Genomic DNA, 27,026 nt, shown 5'->3' on the forward strand with positions numbered 1-27,026 from the left:
TGTGAAATTAAAAATGGCATGGCGTGCCCCCCTTATTTCTGGTATGGATTTTAAGGGAAACCCCATGCCAAAATTGGAAAAAAAACAGTGTGCCCCCCCCCCCCAAAGAAATCCATACCAGATCCTTATCTGAGCACACAGCCTGGCAGGCCAGGACGAGGGAGCACCCCCCCAACCATACCAGGCCACATGCCCGCAACATGGGGGACTGGGTGCTTTGGGGGCAGGGGGGGCTCTCAACCTCAAAGCACCTTATCCCCATATTGATGGGGACAATGGTCTCATTCTCATAACCCTGGGCTATGATTGTGGGAGTCTGTGGGCAGGGGGCTTATCCGGATCTGGAAGCCACTGTTAAGGTGACCCCCAAATCCCTGCGCCCCCCCATGTAAATGAGTATGGGCTACTTATTCACCAAAAAGTAAACTGTTTTTGACAATTCCTTTCATTAAAAAAAATTGTTCCCTCCGAAGGGCCTAGTATGGACTGGGGGGGGGGGGGACTTTTTTTTTTTCTTACTTTTTTTATTGCCAGCTATTTTTATTTATTTTTTATTCGGCTGTCAGTGGGGAAGCCCGGTGATAGCTGATGACTCATCGGTCGTTAAGGGCACCACGGCCGGCGATTCACTGCACCCTGATTGTGCATTGCAGGGCATTTGGCAGGGCGAGCACCCGCTGAATGCCCAGCAAATTCAAGTGTTCGCAGAACAGGCGATGTTCAGGTTGAACTTTTGCTCGTCCCCAACCACTAACCCAACTCTAATAGGAAACCCATCATAATAAAGGGCAGAACCTTTGTACTCTCATGGATTATTATCTATTTTCTGTACACTAATTTAGTACTACTATAAAATGTGATTTGTAGAGATCTGCAGGGACTTTTAGGCTCCGTTCCCATATATGCGAATTAGATGTGTTTTGAGGCGAATCCGATTCGAATGACCACTGGTGACATCGCCCCTTGTGACAACACCGACCATTGCATGCTGGGTTGGTGATGCTGCAGGGGTGGTGCCTCCAGGTCGCCCCGCCCTTTAGCCATTTAAGAATTGTCACTCGGCCGGAGCCTTCGGTGTGAGCAGAGCTTTTTTTGTTTTGTGGTTTTTTTGTTTTTTTTTTTTTTTTTTTCTTCTGCGATGGCAGGGGGTGTCGTGATTGACAATGGATCTACTGTATACTGGGGGACATTGTGGTGTTTTGTTTTTTTTTCGTTTTTTTTAATAAAGCAATTGTCAAACTGTCGCTTTAACTAACAATTGCGCGGTCGTGTGATGTTGTACCCAAAGAAAATTGACCTTTTTTTTACCACAAATAGAGCTTTCTTTTGGTGGTATTTGATCACCTCTGCGGTTTTTATTTTTTTTGCGCTGTAAACAAAGAGCGACAATTTTGAAGAAGAAAACTTTTTTTTTTTTTTTGTTATAATACTTTTCCAAACAAAATATAAACAAATTTATTCATCAGTTTAGGCTGATTTATATATTCTACATATTTTTGGTTAAAAAAATCCTAATGGGCACATTATTGGTTGGTTTACGCAAAAGTTATCGCGTCTACAAACTATGGGATAAATTTAGGGATTTTTTTTTTCTTTTTTTTTTCTTTTTACTGGTAATGGCAAACTGCGATTTTTAGCGGGACTGCGACCTTTTGGCGGACAAATCTGACCCCAAATTACACTTTTTGGGGACCAGTGACATTATTACATTGATCAGTGCTATAAAAATGTACTGATCAATGTAAAAATTACACTGGCAGGGAAGGGGTTAACACTAGGGGGCGATCAAGGGGTGGGGGGCGATCTAACTGCTCCCTGGGTGTGTTCTATAGGGGGGATGGGCTGCCAGGGACATGACAGAGATTGGGCAGCACAGTGGTGCAGTGGTTGTCACTTTCACCTAGCAGCAAAAAGTGTCACTGGTTCAGATCACGACACCATCTACCTGGAGTTTGATTGTTCTCCCTGTGCCTGCGTGGGTTTCTTACCACACTCTAAAAGACATGCTGGTAGGTTATTTGGACCCTGCCTAAAATTGGCCCTAGTATGTATAAATGTGTGTTGGGGACCTTGGGTTGTAAGCTCCTTGAGGGTAGGGACTGATGTGAATGTACAATGTATATGTAAAACGCTGCGTAAATTGACATACCTGAAATAATTAAAGTAAATCACTGTTCCAGGTGACTGGGGGATGCGCTATGTACAATGTGAAGGAGCTGAGGGCAAGAGCCAGAGGTGGGGTAACTGAAAAAAGCCCAAATACCTAGAATTCTGGTCACATGGTCAGTACTGGATCGAGTATTTTAGCAGTAGTAGTATCTCCAGGAAGGTATTTCAACCTTGTTACTCAATCCTGATCAGTTCCCAAGAGACTGTTTAGAATTTGGTATGCTTTAAGCATATAGAGCTTTGCCGCATCCCTGACATTCCCTTTAATAGGCATTTTCTCTAAATGTAATTGGTTTACATTATGTTTTGGAAAGGGTAATCCTCATTGGAAAGGCACAGGAATTATACCGATCTTGACTGTTATATTACCTGTTTTAAACAGTCTTGCCTGAAAACAGGTGCCCCAAAGTGTCTGCTGTTAACTTCATTAGTCAGAAGTCCTTTCTCTGTGCACCTCTGCAATTTACTTTTTATTACTTTTGCTTACCTTTTTTTATACCCAGTGATATTGGCATTCAATACCTGTTCTTTTCTAGGCAGTGCAGGAAGATCATGGCTTGTAAGAGGAGCCAGCAAGGTGCTGCACTCCACCTCAGTACTCCAATTTAGGGCCCCCAGCCCTAACGGAAGCAGGGGTCTGGCTCTTCGGAGGAGCCATGCAAATAGCAGACTGTGTTTGCAGTTTACCCTAGGTAACACCCACTTGTAAAGCTGAATCTATCTGAATGAGTTAAAGAACTAACATCCAATGAATAAAAGGCCTGAGACCATAAGGCTAAGGTGGAAAGGACCAGATGTTGAATGTCTTACAACCAGGAGTTTAGGAGGGCTTCACTATTCTTTAGCTTCTTATGTTAATGCAAATGGTTTGAAGCTCACAATATGTGATGAGATCAGACTAAGCATTTTCCATACAGGAGAGGAGCCTGTACAGCTGAGCCAGACTTGCTTTCAAGTCAAGTAGGGCTGGAGTTCAGCTTCAAGTTTGGTCACATTTGTTAATCATATTAGTTCATCATATTAATACCGGTTAGATGTATTGCATTTTATTTAGTGTTTGTATTGTGCCTTGTACATATACTGCTACACATTTGATGTTTTAATAGTGGTCCAAGTGTTTTAAGTGCATGTCCAGCCAAAATGTTTCTAAAGCTTTTTGGATAGAGTGGTGAAGGATTCAAATTCCTGCCCTATTCCCCAGAAATTTCCTCCACTTAGAGCTTATTCATACCAGGTGCAATAAAGGAACATATGCAAAACTGTATTTTTTTTCCCCGCACTGCACATGCATGCACATCTAGCAAACACGTGTGTATTCACAGCTGCCAAAATGCATGATACTGCTATGCCATGGGTTTTGGTGCAGCATGATTTTAAGTCATGCTGGCTGACACCTTTTTCACCTTTCATGCACATAAAACACAACCCACAAAAAAGCGCACATTTTCGGACATGGTGTGAACAAGCCATTAATGTCAAAGTAATGGTGGTTTCCCAAGGCAGAGAGTGAGGGTAAAATGGGAAACAATCAAGAAAAAATGTTTGCTAGTATTAAGGAAAATGTATATTCCATTTAATTTAGCCAAAGAAAATAAATATTTTACACCTATTAAAGCACAAATTATCCATACATGGTATGAAGAGATCTGAATGATCCCAGTAATTGCCTTCTGTCCTTGGCATGTGTGCACTGTATGGCTGTATTAGGGCCCTTTCACATCTATACCCTTTTTCCGCGCTAGACAGCACATTTCCAGCATGACAAAAACCCAACGCACATCAAAAGTATTTCCCTTTAAATAGAACTCCTGCATGCAGCATCTTTGGTGCGCATTTCAAAAGTGCTCCAAAGATGCACCTTCCATTTCAGTCAATGGGATACGCACCAAAAATGCACTGAAACCACACATGGGTTGTGTTTTAGGTGCATTTTTGTGGCCACTTGGCACAAAGATGCTGGTTGTTAAGGATTGGGCACCCGCTGGCCTCCTTAACAACCAGTAAATAGTTGATTAAGGATATGACACAAGCCTGCTTCCTTAACAATCATTGTATATGTAAACCATGCTCCCCCGCATTCCTCCCCATCTCCTGCCAGGGTAGGACAGGAGTTTTGCAATAATTTTTAGCCATCCAGCTTCTCTAGTTCGCCTGCCCTCCTCTCCTCCCCTCAAATTCTCTGAGTCAAAGCTCCAGGCTGACCCACCCTCTGTCTTTCTGGCTCCTTCCCCCTCTGGTGGTAGCATCTCTCTTGCACAAGAGGAGCTGGAGCATGCTGACCACCAAGGAGGTACTCAGGGAGGCGTTATCACTGGTTGGTAAGGACACCAATGAGTTTCGGCTCCTTAACCACACATCAAGCATCCTTGACAACCAATGAATAGCTAGATATTAAGGAGCGGGCACCTGACAGTGTTCTTAACAACCAGCTATTTACGCATATGCACTGCAATGCAACGCATTTAAAATGTTCTGTGTTTGTTCATATGGTGCATTTTTAGAGGCACTGCTACATGAACGCAGTTGCACTGTAGTGTGAAAAGTTCATTAGAGTTTAGAGGGATTGCAATGTGATCTTCTATGTTAAGTATTCCCTCTAAAACATTCTGAAATGTATGTTGACACCATTGATGTGTAAATGATTAATGTATCAAAGAATAAACAAATTTTGTGTCCCTGCTTATATGGTAAAATGTAGATCTCATTATTTTATTCTTTGCTCTCACTTACAGATTGTTAAGCTGTTGGATGCAAAGAGATCGCAAGCTGTAGGCATTCTAATTTCAAGTTTACACTTAGATATGAAGGATATACAGCAAGGTAAGTAGCATTAAGCATAACATATATTGTTGCCTAACTGTTGGGGCATAGGGTGCTGCATGCATATCTGTGTGTGGGTGTGTATATATGTAAAAAAGTTTGGAAGCTGTGTAAAATCTACATAAAACTTGCATGGCTTCGTAGTAGTAGAAGTCTGGGTGCTTAAGTGGCCTGCTTACAGTCCAGTTCTTTTACCAAATTAAATTTTTGGGCGCTCCTTGAAACAAAAACATATGACAAAGAAGAAGCCAGAACTGTTGAGCAATTAGAATCTTATATCAGGCAAAAAAAAAAAACTTTTTTTGAAACGTGTTACTGGCATCAATTTCAATTACACTTTTTTTTTTTTTTTTCTCAAAATGGTCCATTTTCTCAGTTTAAACATTTGATATATTTTCTATTGTAAGCAAAATATGGGATTTGCAAATCCATTGCATTTTCTGGTGTTTTTTTAATATAAATTTTACACACTTTTTTTTTTTTTTATTGGGGTTGTACACCCATCGGCCACAGATTTTACAAGTTAGGTGAATGACATTTTATTTAATACCCAAGGTGACACCCGCGCCTATGTGGATACAGTGTGATTGCATAAAGTGAAATAAATATTAAAAAATATAAAAAAAGTGCAGCTGCTGTCCAATATTCCCAATATGGGCTCTTGACCAATACAGTATAACTTAGGCAGCGCTTACTATTACAAACTCTGTGCTTCTTGTGATCACAATATTATTGGATTGTGTATAACAATAACAGTGCTAATGTACATACACTTATAGTGCTAAAAATGGTTAACAAAAAATAAAATACTTGCATGCAAAATTAGATGAAAATGAATAAAATTGTGCAGAAACACAGTCCATATTAGTAGCAAAGTCCAAAGACTTTTTTTTCGGTGCTGGTTTCCCAGGAAACCCCCTATAGTGACTATTCCACCTTGTGCACACAATGGTATCACCACGCAGTCACCAGATGGCGATGACTCTCTTGCTGTACAGCAAGGGAAGTCTAGAAAGCAGGTATGTAGGTCCTTAGGGAGACCTATCCCGATGGTCCTGGTGGTCTCTGGTTGTCAATCCTTACTCCTGATCTCACTCCAGTGGATTTAAAAAGCAGTCAATGTGATGACTGGAAAAACATCAGAAACGACGAAGGCTCTCTTAGTGTCTAAAAGTCTAAAAATAGTATTTATTAAAACAATTAAAAGCACCACTGTATATAATACAAAAAACAGCCCGTGCTACCAATCCAACAAAAATGGACGCCACCTTTATCTTGGCATGTTCCACTCGTGAGGCCGTAAGTGATGCAGGGGAACAGTCGCTTAACACTGTTCAGGATCTAACCGTGACGTCTTCAGAGACTGGACATTCCCTTGCGTGTCATCTAAACGTATAAATTCTGGAAGACCTGAACAACCTTTTCCCATCCAATAGAAATGTCTTTAACAGAAAACACAATCAAGAAGTGCTGTGTGGTACTATTAGCCAATGGTAATGTTGAACCCATAGAAATCACTTTTTGATATTCCATGGTTATCTCACTGGTGACATCTTGTGGTCTTTTTGCATAACTATGTACTTAAAGGAGTTGTAAAGTCTCAGGGTTTTTCACCTTAATGCATTCTGTGAAAAACCTTCTGTGCTGCAGCTGCCCCCTCAGAGCTCCCCTTTTTCTTACCTGAACCCAATCATTCCAGCATGAGCCCAGCAGCTCCAGCTGTTGTCTTGGGTCCTCATTGGATAGATTGATAGCAGCGGGAGCCATTGGCACGGGAGCTGGGGGCGGGGGCCAAGTTCTGCTGTCTGTCAATGGATGCAGCAGCAGGACTCAGGAACGTGCCCCACACAGGTGCCCCCTTGGAAATCGGCTCTCCAAAGAGGAGGAGCCAGGAGCGCCGCCAGGAGACCAGAAAGAGGATCGGCGCCGCTCTTTGCAAAACCCTTGCATAGAGCAGGTAAGTATGACATGTTAGGTTTTTTTTTTTTTAAACATCATTTACAATCACTTTAATTATATGCATGGATTTTGTGCATATGTGTGTGAGCAATGCTATAGCGCAAATGCTTAGAACAAGTAGATCTAATGAATGTTACTCTGAATATACATTAACTGTCAATCGTGAATAAATAATAACATGAAAATGATTCAAAAAGATCTAACAATCGAAAATAAATCTAAAAATAAAATAATAAATATAAACAATAAAAATGAAGGTGATAAAAAATGGATAAAATTATGAAAAAATTAAACTCAGAAATAGGAAATAAAAAATTAAGAAAAAAAATGAAAAATATTAATGAAAATATAATTTCAAAAAATTGATGATTTACTTGATGATGTGAATGATGTATAAAATATAAAAAGGGTGTATAATGAAAATACAAAAGTGCATGATTTAACAATGAGACCCTTATCCCGAGTTTATTTCCAACTCCTTTCCCTGGTGGGTCCTCCTTTCTCACATATGCACTTCTTCATTGCCTATCCTTTACAAATTTTATGTTTAATAAATTTACTGTAAGAGGTTTCTCCTAAAAATTAGACAAAAAACAACTGATGTCAGTGTTCAAACCTGTTGGACTGACAGTGCATAGTTTTTGTATCCAGTGGGTTTCATTCTGTGATATGGCCCGTGCCTGACGTGTTCTCTGGCACGTTATCAATTTCTTAATTGTATATTCCTTCTGAGTGGTGAATGACTTAAATGTGGTGGTTTTTCTGGATCTTCCCTTTACAGTTTTGTACACTTTACATCTGCCACATGTGAATAAACCTTTTTGGTCCAAAAAGGTGCCCATACTCTTTTGGGGGTCTGGTATATTATATACCAGCATATGCCTCAAATTGGGGGCCCTGCGGTAAACAAATCTTGGCTGATCTGGTAATACGTTTGCCAATATTCTGTCTCTAATATAGGCCAGTATTTACGTATTACTTTTTCCAATGCTTTGTATTATAATCTGTAAGGTATACCATTCCATATTTTTCCTCCTTATGTTTTTTTTTTTCTTGCAGTAACTCTTTCCTATCCATAGCCTCTACCTCCTTTTTAAGATGCCATAAACTAGCCTCTCTGTACCCTTTAGCCACAAACCTTTTTAGAAGTACCTCTGCTTCCTTATTAAACTCCTTACAATTTCTACGGATTTACAATAGTTGACCCTTGGGTATATCCCCTAGCTATCTGGGGTGGTGGCAGCTACGTGTGGGGATATACCCATTGTGCTCCGTCGTTTTGAAAAAGGTATGTGTGTTCAGCTGATCTAACTGTATACAACCAGGTCTAGAAAAGTGACCTGATTGTAGTCCCATCCTCCTGAGAAAGATATACCATACGTATTATTATTAATATGTACTTTTTTGACTTCAGTGCCCCTTCACAAGATCATCATGTTTTCAATGTTCCTCTTGTAGAGTGTTATTTCTGTTCTTGACTTGCCATATACCTCTCTCTTCCTCTTCCTATTTACTAAGGAAGATATTGGCTACGCTGGGTGTGTGCTTTCCCCTATGGCAACTCCCTTGTGTTGTCGATAGTATGTGTTATGCCAAAAATAATTACTGCTCATGGCCAATTCAAATGATTCTGTTATGAGTTTTTGTTCTTGTTTTAACTAGGACTGCAACTAACGATTATTTTCATAATCAATTAGTTGGCTGATTGTTTCAATTAATCGGATAATATGGGAACGTGTCCCATAGGAAAATGTTGAATGACCTGTAGTGTTTCTGCAAAAAGCACCAAAAACCGCTTAGGCAATCGCTGCCTATATCCACTGTACTATGGGAGGGTGGGGGGGCATGTAAAAAAACATGTTTACCAAGCCCCAACTTCACCCGCTCACCATAAGCTTATAGAAGAGGGAAAAATTATGTCTGTACTGCACTTTTTAGGTTTTAGGTCTGTACAGCTTATGAACCTGGCAGTGAACTGAGTACATTTCAATAAAAATAGAAAATTTAGGTTGTTCTAAAACTATTCATTGGTTAAATTAAGATAGACCTATTCATTGGGTGGAACTGTGGCTTGTGGGTCCCTTGAGCACTTGCTCTAATGTACGTACAAGTATGCACAGCATGCTCTATGCTCCCAACATCTCTTACACTGCAATCGTCTCTCTCTCGACTCTTCCCCATCTAGTGCCATTGGCAATGTAATGTCCATGCATCTACACTTGTGGTGTTATCTCATCATCATTGTCAGAATCTTACAGATGCCAAGACCACCATGGGCAGTATACACCAAAATTATTTAAAAGAAAATGGAAGATTTTTAATAGAAGGGATGTACAAAGCTCTTCTAACCGTTCTTCTTTTAAGTCATTTCTAAATCGCTGATCTTGAACAAATACTGTACGCAGCCAGTGAAGTACTTAACAGAGTATATGATACATTTTAGTGACTGCTAAAGTATTAAAATCATTGGATCAATAACACACTCTGGAAGTCGGCATATCAAAGAGTGGTCACGTATTAAAGCGTCATCAAATTCTTATTTAATAATGCAAAGGGCAGGGGTTTTGCTCTAAGTTTTTCATTTCCACCAATCAGAAATGCCCTTCCCTAATAAAGTATCCTTATTGGATTAATTCTGATTGAGTATGGTCACCGTACATTGTGCTACACATTTATATGTTTGTCTATTTATATAGGTTATATAGGTTATGTAAATACAATTGCAACTATAGGGCTAATGTACACCCATTCAGCAACAGTCTGCAGGGAAGGTGTTTTGGTAGGTGGGGTTTGCAGTGGGATGCTTAACATTCATGAGATTGCTTTTACAACTTACGTTCAGCTGTCCCCACGCTATTTGTAGCATTAACTCTGCTTGTGGTAGAAGGGATTTAGCTGTTCAGTAGCAAATGATGAGGGGAAGGTGTGCTTTAAGTCCTCACCTACTGGATGCAGCTTCATCTGCATTCTATTACTGCTAAACTGACCTCTGCCTTTGATGTTTAGTGCTTGTTAGTTCAAGGGGCACTTAAGTGGAAGCATTACTGTGGCTAGTATGTTTTACACTGTTTTCCCCTCCAGTCCCTCTAGGAATTAACACTCCCACCCCCACCCGCTTTGCTCTCTTGCTGCTCATTATAAAAGCTTTAGCTACTTTTTAATTAGTTTAACACTTTGAGTTGGAATGAGTGAAGTTTATACCCACTTGACCATAGACGAGCGCTCTGGGCCTTTCACTCAACAAATTCTTATTTGCTAGATGTTCACAGAGAAAATTGAGTACTGTCCGTGATACTTTTTTTATTTGCACTAACATACAATTTTTCAGGACAAGCTTTCGGGGTATGTCCCCTTCTTCAAGGTCCAAGCAGTGCTTCAATTGCACTAATACGGCTACAACAAATCAAGCTAGATGTTCACATATTTTGTTTTTTCTAGAACTGCTTTTCCTTTGATATAGCTAAAACAAATATATCCAAAAGAAAATAGATTTTATAGCCAACTCTATTTACATTAAAGTTGTGTTTTCACAAAAGTTATTTGTCATTTTATTCAGCTGGAAAAATTTGTGTTTTTAAAGCATGCTCTGATCTTTTTTATGTGTCTTTAAAGTGGTTGTAAACTCTTTTACACCACTTGTACCTACAGGTAAGCCTATAATAAGGCTTACCTGTAGGTACTGTAAATATCTCCTAAACTGTGCAGTTTAGGAGATATTCACTATATGTGCTGCTGCCGACGTCATCGCCGCGTGCGCTCTGAAGAAACAGCCTGCTGGTACCTTTTCTTCAGGACCCGTGCCATGACTGCCAGCGCATGTGCGGAAGTGACGTAATCTTTGCTCCGGCCAATCACAGCGCTGGAGCCCGCGAACCCGGAAGTAACTCCGGTGGTAACAGGTACTCTTTATGGAGGGATCGGGGGTCAAAAAGACCCCAAATCCTTCCTTTGCACTTCAAAGTATTCAGATTGCCAAAAACGGCGATTCTGAATACTGTATTTTTTTGGCAGCTGAGTAAGTCGGAAGTGACGTTGCTTCTGTGTTTACACATAGAAAACTGGTACGAAGCAGTTTTCGGTTTCCTTCCAGTCTCACTCTAGCCGGCGTAAGTGCCGGATTGTGGGAAGGGAGGCCCGGGAAGAGCGGCGGAAGGGGGGGACGTCCCCTCTCGCTCCTTCGGGATAACAGCTGAGCGGCTTTTAGCCGCATCGGTTGTTATCCCTGCAGAGCCAACCGCTATAACCCCTTAAAGCCGAGGCCATATATGTGCCTATGGTCAGCGCTAAGGGGTTAAAGCTCATCTCTGGACAAGTATAAACCCCTCTAATCCATCCTGCATATTTTTAATCTTGCCTTCTGAAAAAAGCTATACTTGCCCAAGTCCAGCGTCTGGGTCCCTCGGCGACGGTATTTTCGGCTGCAGGGATCACTAAACCAGCAGTGCAGCTTTGTGTCTGACAATTCTCCTGTGCTGACTTCACTGCTGCAGACTCCTCTTCTGGATACTGAGAGGACCCTGCTGCTGGACAGCCAATAGGAAGTGTCCATATAATGCAGATAGTGAACGTGGCACCTAAAGAACCACCATGCCTCCTGTAATCAGAAGAAAATGGAATACTCTGGACTGGAACAATATGTGACCATGGTTTTAGGTGAGTAATAAGGACAATTAAAAGGTTTTTTAAACCACTTGCATACTGGGCACTTTCACCCCCTTCCTGCCCAGGCAAATTTTTAGCTTTCAGTGCTGTTGCACTTTGAATGACAATTACGTGGTAATGCAACACTGTACTCATATGACATTTTTTTAGTAAATATAGCTTTCTTTTGGTGGTATTTATTCACCAACATTTATTTTGGGGGGGGGGGGGGTGGAGGAGGAGATGGGGGAATTGCTTTGTTATAAAATTTTGCAAACAAGTAATTTTTCTCCACTGATGTGTGCTGATGAGGAGGCACTGATGGACACTGTCGGGGCTGCACTGATAATCAGGACACTAATGATCAGTGCCCTGTCCTATGCCATGGGTTATATGCGGCTGCCTTCAGGTGATTGGACATTGGCAAATAGAGAGAAGACAAACCACTTTCTTTGTCACTTTCATCAAGACTCCTCTAGAAAGATTTCTAGCTTTATCATAGCCACTGCAGGTTGTAATTTTGAAGCTGTCTAGGATCAATTGCCCTTTTGTCTGCACCTATGGGGAACATGAAGATGCGGGGCCAGCATATGAAATGTTACTTTGGGCACTGAACGCTGCACTATATTCTCACCTAAGCATGATGTGCATTGTTTTGTCAGCCACATGTTGCTATATAGGTTGAGGCCCATAGCACAGCCGCACGGTATGACCTCTGTCCCTGAAGACTCCTCAGGGAGTAAGCCCACACAGAGTGTAAACATCTGGATTGGGCTTGTCCCTACTATCCACCCTCGAGTTTAGTGGGAGAACTGTAAGGCGGCAGCAAGTCAGGATTTCAGCCCCTCAAAAAGGAACCCCAATGTGTGTTGTTTTTGCTCCAGGCCCTTCTGGGTTAACAGAGGAGTGTTGGCTATGACCCATTAAGTCTTAGCCACTGGTGGGGGACAACCAACATGTCGTCACTTTTAAATATGGTGCCCTATTTTGTGGTCAGGGCCACAGCTGTACACTTGCTCTTACAGCCTGTGCTGCATGCTAACTGGCCACCTCCTGAGAAGATCTTCGTCCCTCCACAAGGTTTTGCTTAGCCATATTCTGTTGGGGAGGAGATCATAAGGAAAATGGTCAGTTCCAGTTGTGGACCTGGGCATTTCCTGCTTTCACAAAACCTTAGTGGTTCCTTTTTTGAGGCTATCTGTTTCCAAGCAACCTGTGGACAAAAGGTTAAAGCCCTGCTTAGTCTTTTTTTAATTGGCAAGTCCAGCTATGCAACATGCTATCATGACCAAGTCTATTTTGCCAGACTTGAGCTGTCTGATCCAAAACATGGCTAGGGATTCAATTTGTTGGATTCAGCTGTTCTTCAACATCTGGAGTATTTGCTTGTAGTTTTGCGCTACTGTGTTGATGGATTAGCAGGAACTTTGCCAAATATCTTGATTAGCCCATTTTCAGTACTTGTGGGAAGAAGTGTTGGCCTGCAAACCTTTTTGATGTGCTTTGTGTGGATGCCTTTTGATGGACACTTCTTGATTTTTTTTTTTTTTTTTTTTGGATGCTCATATCAAGGAAGTCACAGGGGGGGGGGGGGGGGGGGAGAGTACTTTTTACCTCAGAGAAGGAAGGCAAATGTTCCTGCAGGTAAGCCTTGGCCCCCAGAAAACCCAGAAAGAGTTGTTCATTTTTTTTCTCTCTCTCAGGGTCCATGCCATTGACAAGTCCCATACGATTGTACAACCTGATCCTCAACAAGCAGGAACAAGCCTATGAGGAGACGCCCACGCTTGTAAAAATGTAATGTCTGTTGGCCTTCGCAGTGGTCTCTCCCCGGGACATCTCAGATGCCTACTAGGTCTAAGGGGCTATAAATGTGAGTTTTAGTCTTTGCCTCCACCCCGCTTCATACTGTCAAATTTGCCATGCTTGCCACAAGAGGGAGGATTTCTACTCTTTTCTCCAGCAGCTCCTCTTTCAGGGGATCTTCTGGCCTCTGTGGACAAGAATGGCAAATGGCGCAATACTATTTTTCGAACATATCAATGCTCCCTGCATTTTCCTGTGGGCCTACAATATTACCAGTTGCCCTTCTCTTTGGTTTCTCCATGGCACCTTCATTTTTTGCCAAGGTGTCAGCACCTGTCCTGGCTCAGATTCCGTCTTAGGTTGTCCACATTCTGATATATTTGGACGATCTCTTGCTACAGAAAAATCAGTCCTGTCTGTCAGCCTACATCAAATGTATTTGTGCAGACTCTAGAGATTTGGATGGATCCTCAACTTCCAGAAATCGTGCTTTCCGCATCTTGGCCTAATTTTGTATACAGTCCTGTGCAGGGTCTTCCTTCCCCGATACAAACTCCTGTTCCTCCGCTTCCACATTCAGAATCTGCAGTCCAGGAACTACCCCACCGTTTACTTTTTGCAGGAGGATTCCAGGACTAAGTGGTAGCCTTCTTTGAAGTAGTACTGTGTGCCTAACTTTACGCCAGAGTGTTGGAACTCAACATTTTGGCAGCGTGGGACTAGGAGACTCGCCCATTCGCCTGGCCAGCAAATTAGGCTTGCCCTGGTGTTGACTTCCAGCACTAAAATTCCGAAAGTCCTTCTGCTTGATGACTTTGACAGTATCCACAACGGATGCCTGCCTGTCTGGCTGGGGGAGAGTCCTGAATAGCCTTTTGATGCAGAGAAATTGGTAATTGAAGGAGGCTAATTTTCCCATCAATATCCTGGAACTCGGGAGAATTTGCTTGTCTTTTTTTTAATGTTGGACCTCTGAGCTGAGCAGTTACTTGACCAGGTTTCAGTTGGACATTGCCATGGCAGTGGCTTAAGACAAAGGAGGCACCAGAAGTCACGCAGCTCAAAGAGAAGCAGACCTTGCTCCAGTCTGGGCATCCCTCACCACCGTACACAGTCCAGACATGGAAAATTGGAAGGTGGGCTTTAAGTGGAAGGGGATGGATTGGTTATGACACCTCCAGGCACTCTACCTCCGAATGACGTCACTGCTGGAGTTTGCGCAGTTCCAGAATACGTTTTGAGGAGACTTCCTCTTACTCAGCCCCACAAGCAGTGGTTTTATTCAGGGGCTCGTCCAGTCGGAGCAAAGGATCCCTGAGGCTCATCTGCCACTACGCCAGGCTTGGTTGTATAACAGCGGTCCAGACGATGCTCCTCCATCTCTCCCCAGATCTATGGTCAGGTTACCTGGAGCTGTCACAGGTGACCTATCACCCTCCAACACCGTGCCCTCCATTCTTGATGTTTTAACCCAGTGAGTAGACCTATTGGTTATTTTGCTAAAGTTTTGCAGCGGTGATGCTGCACTATGGTGTTTGCTGGTTTTTCTCCCCCTTTTGTCGGTCCGATTTGGTCATCGCCATGCTCTTAAAGTCTAGGAAGTCGGCCTCTTGCAAAGTCTACCATTTGCACCTGAAGCTTTATTAGTTGCAAATGAAATTCTGTAATTCTGTCGGTATCCATACTTGCATAGGTAGTTTGGTTGAAAAAAAGACACGTCCATCCAGTTTAACCAATAAAAGAAGGGGGGGGCGGCGGTTTCAATCCTATATACACAATCCTGTACCCAAAGTTGATCTAGAGGGAGGCAAAAAACAGCAAAGCATGTTCCAATTTGCTCCAGCAGGGGAAAACATTCTTTACTGATCCCCCTAGAAGCAATCGGATATTCCCTAGATCAACGTTACATATAACTATTGGTATCCAATTATATTATGTACATTTAGAAAATAATCCAGAAAGGATGTACTCTGTGGGATAAATATGGTCTTTTCTCCAATCCAGTCTGGATGAATCCAGTTGGCCTTGTGTTCCGCTTACCACTCTGTCCTGCATTTATGACGGATATCACTTGTACTACACTTCCCTAGGACGCCAATGGATCTCAATTGGGTTTTGTCAGTCCTTTAGAAACCACCAGTTGACCTGATCGGGAATATTCCACTGTCTACTCTTACAAGATTGCCTTTCTCTTTGCTATTAGCTCTGTGAATTAATTGTTTGAGCTCTCTTTTAAAGAGCCCTTCCTAATGTTACACAGGGATAAGGTTGTTTTGAGGTCTATGGCTTCCTTCCTCCCCTAAAGTGGTTTTCTCATTCCATTATAACCAAGACTTTTATCTTCCCTTTCTCTGTCCTGCCTCAAAACATCCTAGGAGAATTTTAATTCACTGTCTGGATGTGATACAGGCTGTGCATATTTACCTCTGCTACTACATTCTTTTAGGCACTCTGTTTATCTCCTTGTAATTCCTGAAGGTGCCTGCTGGGGACACCCTACTTCTCATTCCACTATTTCCAGGTGGATTAGACAACTCATCAGTTGAGGCTTTACTCTAAAACCGCATTCAACAGTTTTAACATGGAGGAACCCTTAAAACAACTTTCTGGTCTCGGGGGAACCCCTGTTAAAAAGAATTCTAGCTACATTTTTTTGTGAACAGAAAGTTTTATACATACAAGCATAAATAACAGGGAACGAAATGTACTTGCCATTTTTGACCCCCAGGACTGCTCTATATGACATTATTTTGATAATAATAATGAAAATTAAAACAATATTAGTAATAATGACTAGAAAAGAAAACACATAAAAATTATAGTATTCCCACACATTGGGGGTCAATGAATTAATGCATGCTTACATTGGTGATCAGTGTAGTGTACCCCACACTGGTGGCCTGATGAGAAGGGCTTCTTAGATTGGTGGTTAGTGGAGAAGGCCCCCTTGCGTTGGTGGTTATTGAGGAAAGGGGCCCATTACACAGTTGCTCAGTAGGAAATATGCTTCTTATATTGGTGGTCAGTGTAGTGCCCCCCACATTGTTGGTCTGATGTGAAGGCTTCTTAGATCAGTGGTTAGCGGAGAAGGCCCCCTTACATTGGTGGTTGAGAAAAGTCCCCCCTTACACTGAGAGTTGGTGGGAGAAGGGGCCCCATTACACGGTTGCAGAGTAAAAAGTATGATTCTTACATTGATGGTCAGTGAGAAGAATGCTACTTATGTTGTTAAATGGGAAGACTGCCCCTTACAGTATTGGTCAGTGTAAAGAATGGACTCCCTTACAGATGGCTCAAAAGATCACTGGTCCAGTGTTCACCTACCTGAGAGGAAGAAATTGCTTATTACTCAAAGAACCCCTTGCAACCTCTGAAAAACTTTAGGATTCCACAGAAACCTAGTTGAGAAAAGCTGGTCAAACGGATAGGGCTATTCACTTAACTCTCAAGGCATACTCAACCAGATCTGGTAGTGCTTTTTGACCTTTTCAGCATAAGAAATCTGTTTCCCAGATTTGCAGAGTTCCACTTTGGTCTTCTGTTTACACATTTGAGCTTTGTTTTGTTTTTCAAACCTCATTGTTTGCTAGTTTTAGTTGTAAGGTACTCCAAGCTCCTCTTAATCATGTTGAGCTTTTCACAAAGATTATACCAAAGGAAAAACGAATGAATCAGATCTGCTTTAAAAAAATTTATTGTCCGTTTTATTTTGGGCTTCTGGTGGGTTTGACTATTCAACAACTCTTGAAATGGCACTTTGGGTATAGAATGTAAAGCAAAACAATTTTGTTTATTTTTTTCAAAACCATTTACTCACACCTAAAGTGGATTAACACAGTGGTGCACTAACATGTTCAATGTTGTTCACTGGTTAACATGCACTTGACTGCTCTAGGAAACTACTGCATGCAGCAGTTTGGGTCCCTTTTTTTTAATATGCACTGCAGTAGTAGGCATCATCCTTAACCGCCATACTTTGAAGCTGTGGTCTTCACCTTTCAGTTTGAGTCCTTAAAGAAAATCTGTATTAAGGAAGTACGAAGGTTACTCATCCAGTTGTTCAAAGCAGGGGGTCTCCAACCCCCGGGCCGTAGCATCTCTACAGCTGAGCCACAGATGCGACGGGCGGCATGAGAGAGCAGGGTGGGTAAGAGAACCCAGTGCATCAGAGGCCGGTGGGTGAGGGAGCCTGGTGCATCACAGGAGCGGGCAGGTGAGAAAGCCCGGTGGATCACAGAGGCATGCGGATGAGAGAAGCAGAGATGACATCTCTCTGCGCCCGCCCTGCATCACAGCTCTTCCGCCCTCACCGCGCTGGTGTTGGAGGTACAGCGGGGAGCAGAGAGATGACATCATCTCTCACCGCTGGCCCTGCATCACCGCTCTCCTGCCCTTACTCAAGAACGACCACTGCAGGCACGGTGGCAAGTGGCATTCATCTGGTGGCAGGCAGCGTGGCAAGTGGCATTCATCTGGTGGCATTCATCTGGTGGCAGGCAGCGTGGCAAGTGGCATTCATCTGGTGGCAGGCAGCATGGCAAGTGACATTTCTCATCTGGTGGCAGGCAGCGTGGCAAGTGTCATCCCTCATCTGGTGGCAAGCGACGTGGCAAGTGACAGTCATCTAGTGGCAGGCAGTGTGTCAAGTGACATTCCTCATCTGGTGGCATGCAGCGTGGCAAGTGTCATCCCTCATCTGGTGGCAAGCGACGTGGCAAGTGACGGTCATCTAGTGGCAGGCAGTGTGTCAAGTGATATTCCTCATCTGGTGGCATGCAGCGTGGCAAGTGGCATTCATCTGGGGGGCAGGCATGGCAAGTGGCATTCCTCATCTAGTGGCAGGGGTTGTGGCAAGTGATATTCTTCATCTGGTGGCAGGGGTTGTGGCAAGTGATATTCCTAATCTGGTGGCAGGCAGCGTGGCAAGTGACAAGCTGCATCTGGTGGCAGGTGACATGGCAAGTGACACATTCAGGGCTCCCACTGATTATGCATTATGGTGAGTTGAACTATTTAATTTTATTTTACAAAGTAATAATAGAAATAATGCGCTTCAATCATCCTGACACCATAACCATGGTGCCATTATTATTGAAGCGCCAACACCAGCTATTGCTCCGTGAAAAATTGCTTACCCCCCGCGCGCACCCGGCCTTGCCACAATTTTCATCCACGTAGCCGGTCCCTGGTGCCAAAAAGGTTGGGGACCACTTGTTCAAAGGACCAGTCACCAAGGGCTGAGTATTCTCCCCCCTTGTTTTTTTTTTTTTACTTATTTTGTTACATTACAGCCTTTAGTTCAATGTTTTTTTTAATCTGAATTATATATGATGGATCAGAACACAATAGTATAAGTTGGTGAAGTAAAATTAGAAAAATATATACATAAAACTATTTTTCAGAAATAAAAAACTGATAATTGGCATGTGCTTATGTATTCACCCCCTTTGTTATGAAGCCTATAAAAAACTCTGGTGCAACCAATTACCTTCAGAAGTCACATAATTAGTGAAATGATGTCCACCTGTGTGCAATCTAAGTGTCACATGAACTGTCATTACATATACACACACCTTTTTGAAAGGCCCCAGAGGCTGTAACACCTAAGCAAGAGGCACCACTAACCAAACACTGCCATGAAGACCAAGGAACTCTCCAGGCAAGTAAGGGACAATGTTGTTGAGAAGTACAAGTCAGGGTTAGGTTATAAAAAAAAAAATCCAAATCTTTGATCCCTAAGAGCACCATCAAATCTATCATAACCAAATAGATAGAACATGGCACAACAGCAAACCTGCCAAGAGACAGCCGCACACCAAAACTCATGGACCAGGCAAGGAGGGCATTAATCATAGAGGCAGCACAGAGACCTAAGGTAACCCTGGAGGAGCTGCAGAATTCCACAGCAGAGACTGGAGTATCTGTACATAGGACAACAATAAGCCGTGCGCTCCATAGAGTTGGGCTTTATGGCAGAGTGGCCAGAAGAAAGCCATTACTTTCAGCAAAAAAACAAAATGGCACGTTTTGAGTTTGCGAAAAGGCATGTGGGAGACTCCCAAAATGTATGGAGGGAAGGTGCTCTGGTCTGATGAGACTAAAATTGAACTTTTTGTCCATCAAAGAAAACGCTTTGTCTGGCGTAAACCCAACACATCATGTCACCCAAAGAACACCATCACCACAGTGAAACATGGTGGCAGCATCATGCTGTGGGGATGTTTTTCAGCAGTCGGGACTGGTCAGGGTTGAGGGAAAGATGGATGGTGCTAAATACAGGGATATTCTTGAGCAAAACCTTTACGGAGGTTCACCTTCCAGCAGGACAATGACACCAAACACACGACTAAAGCAACACTTGGTTTAAGGGGAAACATGTAAATGTGTTGGCATGGCCTAGTCAAAGCCCAGACCTCAATCCAATAGAAAATCTGTGGTCAGACTTAAATTGCTGTTCACAAGCGCAAACCATCCAACTTGAAGGAGCTGGAGCAGTTTTGCAAGGAGGAATGGGCAACAATCCCAGTGGTAAGATGTGGCAAGCTCGTAGAGACTTATCCAAAGCGACTTGGAGCTGTGATAGCCGCAAAGGTGGCTCTACAAAGTATTGACTTTAGGGGGGTGAATAGTTATGCATATTGACTTTTTCTGTTATTTTGTCCTTTTTGTTGTTTGCTTCACAATAAATAAATTTTAAAAATCTTCAAAGTTGTGGCCATGTTCTGAAAATAAATGATGCAAATCCTCAAACAATCCATGTTCCAGGCTGTGAGGTAACAAAACACGAAAAATGCAAAGGGTGGTGAATACTTTTGCAAGGCACTGTAGTTAGCATTTTCTGAAGGACATATTTTTAAGGAGCAAAGGTGGCCTTCTTTAATCACTTCGTTCTTTTTCTTCAAAGCAAGATGTTTTGTATAAAAGGCTTTTGTGACATTATCTATATGTTGCTATACAGTGTATGCCCAAAATCGTGTGATGGGCCGCCTCCTAATGCATTTGCATTTTTTTGAAGCCAAACATGTTTTTGCGTTAGGATAATGCAGTTTAGACCTCAAGATTTTTAAATTCACCCGCACCCCACTTCTTCATTCTTGCATTTTTATTTTTAATTACATTCATGCATACCATTTGTGGTATTTTCTGGTGGGTCACATGGCGGTAATCTTTTTTTCTCTTTTGTCTATGATGGGGGGGTGGTAGCTGGTCGTCAATACTGCAGAGAGCAGCACTAACATTGTGACATCTGTACAGCACTCAGCAGTGTTGTACTGTCAGCTCAGGCTGCTGTAGTGATACAACCCCAGAATATGTCAGTGACTCATAGCAAAAGTGATAAATGGCAGTGGACATAATTCAACCTAGAAAAGACCATTGGCGATACAGAGATTTTGTGGGGTGCGGTGCTGGGGACCATGTGAGTTTGCAGTGAGAATTGCATTTTTAAAAGCGGGTAGTTGGTTAAAAACAAAAATAGTGCTTTCTTTTTTTTTTTTTTCTGCTGCCTGTGTGGCATGCCAGGTCCAGGTTAAGTGCAATTTCCACACTTGTTTGTCTGTTTCTGTTTAAAGAGTCAACTATGATGACTAGAGATGTATGCATTTGCAAATATTGCACACAAATGAACCTTTTGAAATTTACTATTGGAACTGTGAGCACAATATTTATCACCGTTTATAGAGTTCAAAAGTGTCCCCATCATGGCACATTGTTTGCAGATGAGTTTAGCATTTTCAATAAACTAGAAGTGTTCTATTTCTAAATATTATTAAACCAGTCAAGCTAACATAGAGGTTTTTCTGTATATGTGAGTAGCTTTTGCGTTCATAAATTAACTTGAAAGGATCCATAGTCTCAAAAAACGTGAAAAATGTGGTTCTTGATATATTTTTTGTTTGCGGATTGTACAGAGGTTAGTCATAAAGAAAGCCTAGCTAAATGTATTCAACAGGAGCAATTAAAAATATTTGAAGTATTAAAATATTTATATGACTTTTGTCACTTTCTGAAGATGTCTTGCATAGCTCACAATGCTTCTACACTTTGTTTATGAATAGTTTGTACTTCCATTGTGTTTTGTTCCCATAAAAGTCAACTCTTTCACAGCTTTGGAAAGCCTAGTGTTTTATAAGCTTAAGAGAAAATTGGTAAATGGACTATATGCATATTTTTATTTTTTTTATTTTTTTTATTTTTTTCTTGGTTAGGGCTCATTTACACTTTCTTCGGCTTAAACACACATGAACGGCTAGTTTACACTTGCTTCAAAACAAGGCTTCGGACAGGCTTTGTTAAAGCTCTTTGCTGTCCCTAAATAAAATGGTTAGCTTACAGTCCTGTTTACACCTTTTTTTGCTTTGCTTCGCTTCAAAAATGATACCCCATGTAGCTTCAGCGGTGCTTCAAAGCATCTTCAGAGCCTCCATAGAAGTATATGGCAAGGCTCGCCTGAAGCCTCATTGAAACACCAAACAAAAGGTGTAAACAGGACTGTAAGCTAACCATTTTATTTAGTGACCGGGGCTTTGACTGGCGTTCAGAGAACTTTAACAAAGCGTGTCCGAAGCCATGTTTTGAAGCAAGTGTAAACTAACCGTTACTGAGTGTTTAAACTCTGGTTATTCCCAGAAATCGTTTGAACCAGGACCCCTCTTGTACATTTCAAGGTTCAGTGGGTACGCACGTGTGTGTTGCAGAACTGCAGTTTATGGTATACATTATGATTGTAACATTCCATAAATTTTAGCAGCCGACTTTAACCAAGGCCAAACAGACTGATATACCTGCCGCCTGTCAATGTTCAAATTGCTGCTGTATTAATTGATATCAAATATGTTTTTTTTTTTTTATATATATATTTTTATTTTTTTTTTGCTTTTTGCATCCTCACGGGGAAGTTTCGCTCTTTCGCCTTGGGTGGAAAGGAAAAATTTTCCAATGTGGACCCCTGTGACCACTGTCTTAGGGATAGTCTCACACTGGAGAGATTTCCTCTTACTACTTGTTGCGTCTCTAGGACAGGAAATAAAGGGGAAATCCCTCCAGTAGAACAGATTTGAGAAAAAAAGGAGTTTAAACCCTTCCCTACTCTATCCAAAACTAAATAAAACCATTTTGGTTATACATATATTTGAATTCATTGGTTTTCCACTTGCATATGGCTTGACATGAAGAAAAAAAAATAATGAACTTAGAATCGATTTGCGGGAATATTTTTTTCTGTTAAAAGAACAGCCTTGGTAAAAAAAAAAAAATAATAGGGAAAGAAAATGTGTGTGGATGTGTTGGTTTGGTTTTGGAGATTGCTGGCCTGGTATCCATCAAATCATTACACTATTTAATGATATCCTTAAAAAATGTATGAATTTAAGCCAGTAAAACCTTGTTTTGATATTTTTTTAGAAAGGTCTTTAAGAGAAGGTATACATTTTTCTTTTTGGCAGACATTGCTCACTCTTATGATCCACTATTTGACAGTGGTGGACAGTACCACCAACTTTCTGTTCCAGGCTGTGTCAGCATTGAGATGAATTAGCAGCAGGTCAGGAGTAATCGGATTCTTGTTCTTTATTATAGATAATTTTTGGGCCACAACAATATATTAAGCTGATTTCTATTTAGTCTGGTGCATTTTAGGTATAGTATTTTTTTATTAAAAAAGAGAACATTTTGTGGCATTATCTCCTTTTTATAGGGGGTTATACATTTTTAGATTTTTTTTTTTAGTCCTATAGTTCCCATAAATGGTATTCACCCCCTTGGAAGTTTTAATGTCAAAGTTATAGTACATTGAATTGTAGTGGGTTTGTTTTTTCTTTTGCACATCTGATTGATTTATTATCTCTAGATGCCATTTGTGTATGTGCATATACACTTAAGTGGTTTCTGCCAAAGGGATTGTATTTCCGTCCATCCAATCTTAAGGGAATGCTGATGAGCTCATCCTTCTGCTTAGTTTGCTCCCTACTCCGATCAGAAATCTTTGTTGGCACATGTGCATGATAATCCTGCCCTTCCCCCAGTTAACTGTGCTGGAAATTGCAAGAGGCAGACAATGAATTTTAGATATTTTAGTTTCATTAAAGAATAAATGTATTTATTTTTTAGTAAGTCTGTATTTGCATTTGTGTCCTTTGTCTACCTGGAGTTTAGTTTTAAGGTAAGTTTTAAAGGTATCGTATGTCCAGGAGATGGATTTGGATCTCCCTTTTAAAAGGGCATTTGCAAGATTATCTTTGCTCAAGAAGCGCGCTTTGATCTCAAGTAGAATTATGGTCACATGATTTGTTGTCCCTTTGAAAATGGATGTAAGCGTGCCTAATGTAAAGAGAAAATACTGAATTTCACGCTTTTGACATGCCCATCGTGACATGTTAAGGATTGTCTTACCAATAAAACTGATGTATCGGGAATATTGACCTTTATACTGTATATCACAGAAATGGCAAATTCTCAACGTTTTGAACTTATTGCTCTGAAAGAGGTGAAGAATTTTCAGAGACATTTTGTCTCCAAATATGCTTTCCAAATATAAGCCACCTGTCTTCACACAACTGCACCTATATTAGCCATTATTTTTTTGGGACTAATTTTAATTCTATTACATAAGGGATTCAGTGACCCGTCTACCCAGCCTAGAAGCACCAACACATTTTCTTTTAAATCTGTTTGATTGCAAATACAATGTATATAAAGGTTTATCAACTATATAAAGATATACGGTGGAACTACCATGACAATAAACCGTCACAAATAATGAACCAATACAAACAAGCGCCTGTCTCCTATGCTTCCTCGACGAAGGTAATAATTACAATACAGGTATCCTACAGTATAATACTAAGCCAATGGGTCTGGTCCCTCAGTTACCTAGGTGGTCCTTTTATGATTACTGAATACCATTTCTATTAACCGTGAGTGTTGATTTACTCCAGGTATCCCAAATTCATGGGGTTTTTTTTCAAATATAACTTTTATTAACACCCACAACGGGCAAAGTCGGGTCAATACAACAGAAAAAGAAAACAATATAACATACGGATTACAACTGCAATATAACCCTATTCGTCTATATCTGGCAGTGCAGATCAGTATAGTTATTTTTAGGGCTAGTCCCCGACCGACACCGCCCCTTGTTATCTACTAGGATAAGTATATAGAAGGGATTCAGGTAACAAACCTGACTGCGCTCGTTTCTTTTTTCCTATTTCTAATCGATTAACAAAAACAAATCCAAATAAACAAACAAACCAAAAAAAAAAAAAAACAGCCGAGATGGACAGCCAGGGTGTATAAAGAATAATATCATACATGACTCTCCTGTCTAAGGAGGGCTACTCCCTCCGTAGAGTGGATGAACTGTTTCCAGACACTCCAAGTCATGGAGTACTTGTCCTGTTGGTTTCGCTCAGCCACCAGCAAGTCCTCCATTCTACTGATGTCTATCACCTTACGCAGCCAATTGGTCGCCGTTGGTGGTGATTGTTTTTTCCAGTAAAGTGGAATGCAGGACTTTGCAGCATTGAGAAGGTGCCCCAAGATTGATTTTTGATAGCATTTGGCAGGGATATTAGAAACATGCAGTAAGAAAAATGCCGGATCACCAGGTATCTTATATTCCGTGAACTTTTGAGTCCCTTCCCGGACTGTCGTCCAGAAGTTAGTCAATTTGGGGCATGACCAGAAAATGTGGAGTAATGTACCTCTGTCTCCCTGGCATCTCCAATAAAGGTCAGTAGTATCAGGGTAGTATTGATGCAAAAGGTGGGGGGTGAAATACCATCTCGTCAATAGTTTGTAGTTAGATTCTTGTGTTTTTGTACAGATTGATGTCTTCAAAGCAAATCTAAATATATTCTGGATTTGTGCCGGTGTGAATTTCCGTTGTAGGTCCTGTTCCCATTTATCCAAGAACGGCGGATATAATAGAGTTGCCGGATAGTTCAGCATAGTATATATTTTGGATAGAACCTGTGATATATTGCCTTCATCAGAGCAATATTCTTCAAACGTCGTCAAAGAACGGGCAAAATTACGGGGATTGGGTATAGTATCCAGAAAATGTCGTAGCTGAAGTGCTGGCCAAAGGGTCAATTTAAAGGGACCCTCCTCCGACATTAGTTCCTTGATGGAAGGCCATCTGCCATTCAATAAAAAGTGGGATGCTTGAGTTATGCCGGTCCGGCGTAATTTGCCGAACCTATGGAGGCAGAGGCCAGGAGAGAATTGTGGGTTCCCTAAGATGGGAAATAGCGGAGAGTCCGAAGATGAAAGAGAATGTTGTTTAATAGCTACCGATCCTATACGAAGCGTCGTCCCCATTAGGGGGTGGCTTTTCAATAGTGGTTGGAGATGGTCATAGCACCACAGGGCCCTTGAGAGTGGAATACATGTTTGGGCCTGTTCTATCAAAGCCCATAGTTTAGATCGGCCATGATGGCACCAATCTATAATTCTACCTACGTGGATTGCCTGATAGTATGCTCGGATATCTGGGAAAGCTAGCCCACCATGTTGCTTAGGTAAAGTCATTAAATGAAAAGAAAGTCATGGCTTCTTATACGCCCACACAAACTTGATAAAAAGTGCATTAACCAAATTCATGTTTAAGTTCAGTTTTTTGCAAAAGTTTTAGGCATGTGAAGAAATACTGTAAAGTAAGAATTCTTTAAAAAATATATAGATTTTAACAGCTTCAGCCCTGCACCATTTGGCTGGCCAAAGACCAGAGCACTTTTTGCGAAGCGGCACTGCGTCGCTTTAACTGACAGTCGGGTGACGTGGCTCCCAAACAAGATCGACATCCTTTTTTCCCCACAAATAGAGCTTTCTTTTAGTGGTATTTGATCACCTCTGCAGTTTTGTTTTGAGCTGTAAACAAAGAGCGACAGTTTTGAAAAAAACGCATTTTTTACTTTTTGCTACAATATCCACAAAAAATATATAAAAAAACATTTTTTTTCCTCAGTTTAGGCTGATACGTATTCTTCTACATATTTTTGTTAAAAAAAATTGCAATAAGCGTATATTGATTTGTATGCGCAAAAGATATATCGTCTACAAAATAGGAGATATATTTATGGCATTTTTATAATTTTTTTTTTTTTTTTTTTTTTTTTTTACTAGTAATGGCGGCGATCAGCGATTTTTATCGTGCCTACGACATGGCGGACATGTCGGGCAATTTTGACATCTTTTTGGGACCATTGGCATTAATACAGCGATCAGTGCGAAAAAAATGCATTGATTACTGTAAAAATGTCACTGGCAGTGAAGGGGTTAACACTAGGGGGCTAGGGGTTAACACTATACTCTGTATGAACAGAGGATCTGTCACTTCTCCCCTCAGAGAACCGGAAACTGTGTGTCTACACACACAGATCCCATTTCTCTGTGTGCCCCGAGTGATCACGGGAGCCCAGCGGTGATAGAGATCGCCGGGCACTCGCATCGGCTCTGTGGGTGAGCAGGGGGCGCGCGCCCCCTAATGCCCGTCTATGATACCGCCTTACCATGACGGCGATTCGCCTGCCTGTGCCATTTTGCCGCAGTATAACTGCGGCGGACGTTCAGCAAGCGGTTAGTTTATTAATTTACAAACTGCAAAGTAAGTGAACAGAACAAAAATCTAA

General features: G+C 41.5%; 1 protein-coding gene across 4 annotated transcripts in view; it reads left to right on the forward strand.

Annotated features, from left to right (window-relative positions):
- FMN1 (formin 1) overlaps positions 1–27,026 on the forward strand; it is a 482,430-nt gene that overhangs the window by 340,113 nt on the left and 115,291 nt on the right. For all 4 annotated transcript variants that reach the window (XM_073609885.1, XM_073609886.1, XM_073609887.1 and 1 more), the window contains one exon: positions 4,902–4,989. In XM_073609885.1, the coding sequence (XP_073465986.1) occupies positions 4,902–4,989 (88 nt within the window). The remainder of the gene's footprint in view (positions 1–4,901; positions 4,990–27,026) is intronic.

The sequence above is a fragment of the Aquarana catesbeiana genome, linkage group LG13 (assembly GCF_042186555.1).
Source record: "Aquarana catesbeiana isolate 2022-GZ linkage group LG13, ASM4218655v1, whole genome shotgun sequence".
Taxonomy (NCBI): domain Eukaryota; kingdom Metazoa; phylum Chordata; class Amphibia; order Anura; family Ranidae; genus Aquarana; species Aquarana catesbeiana.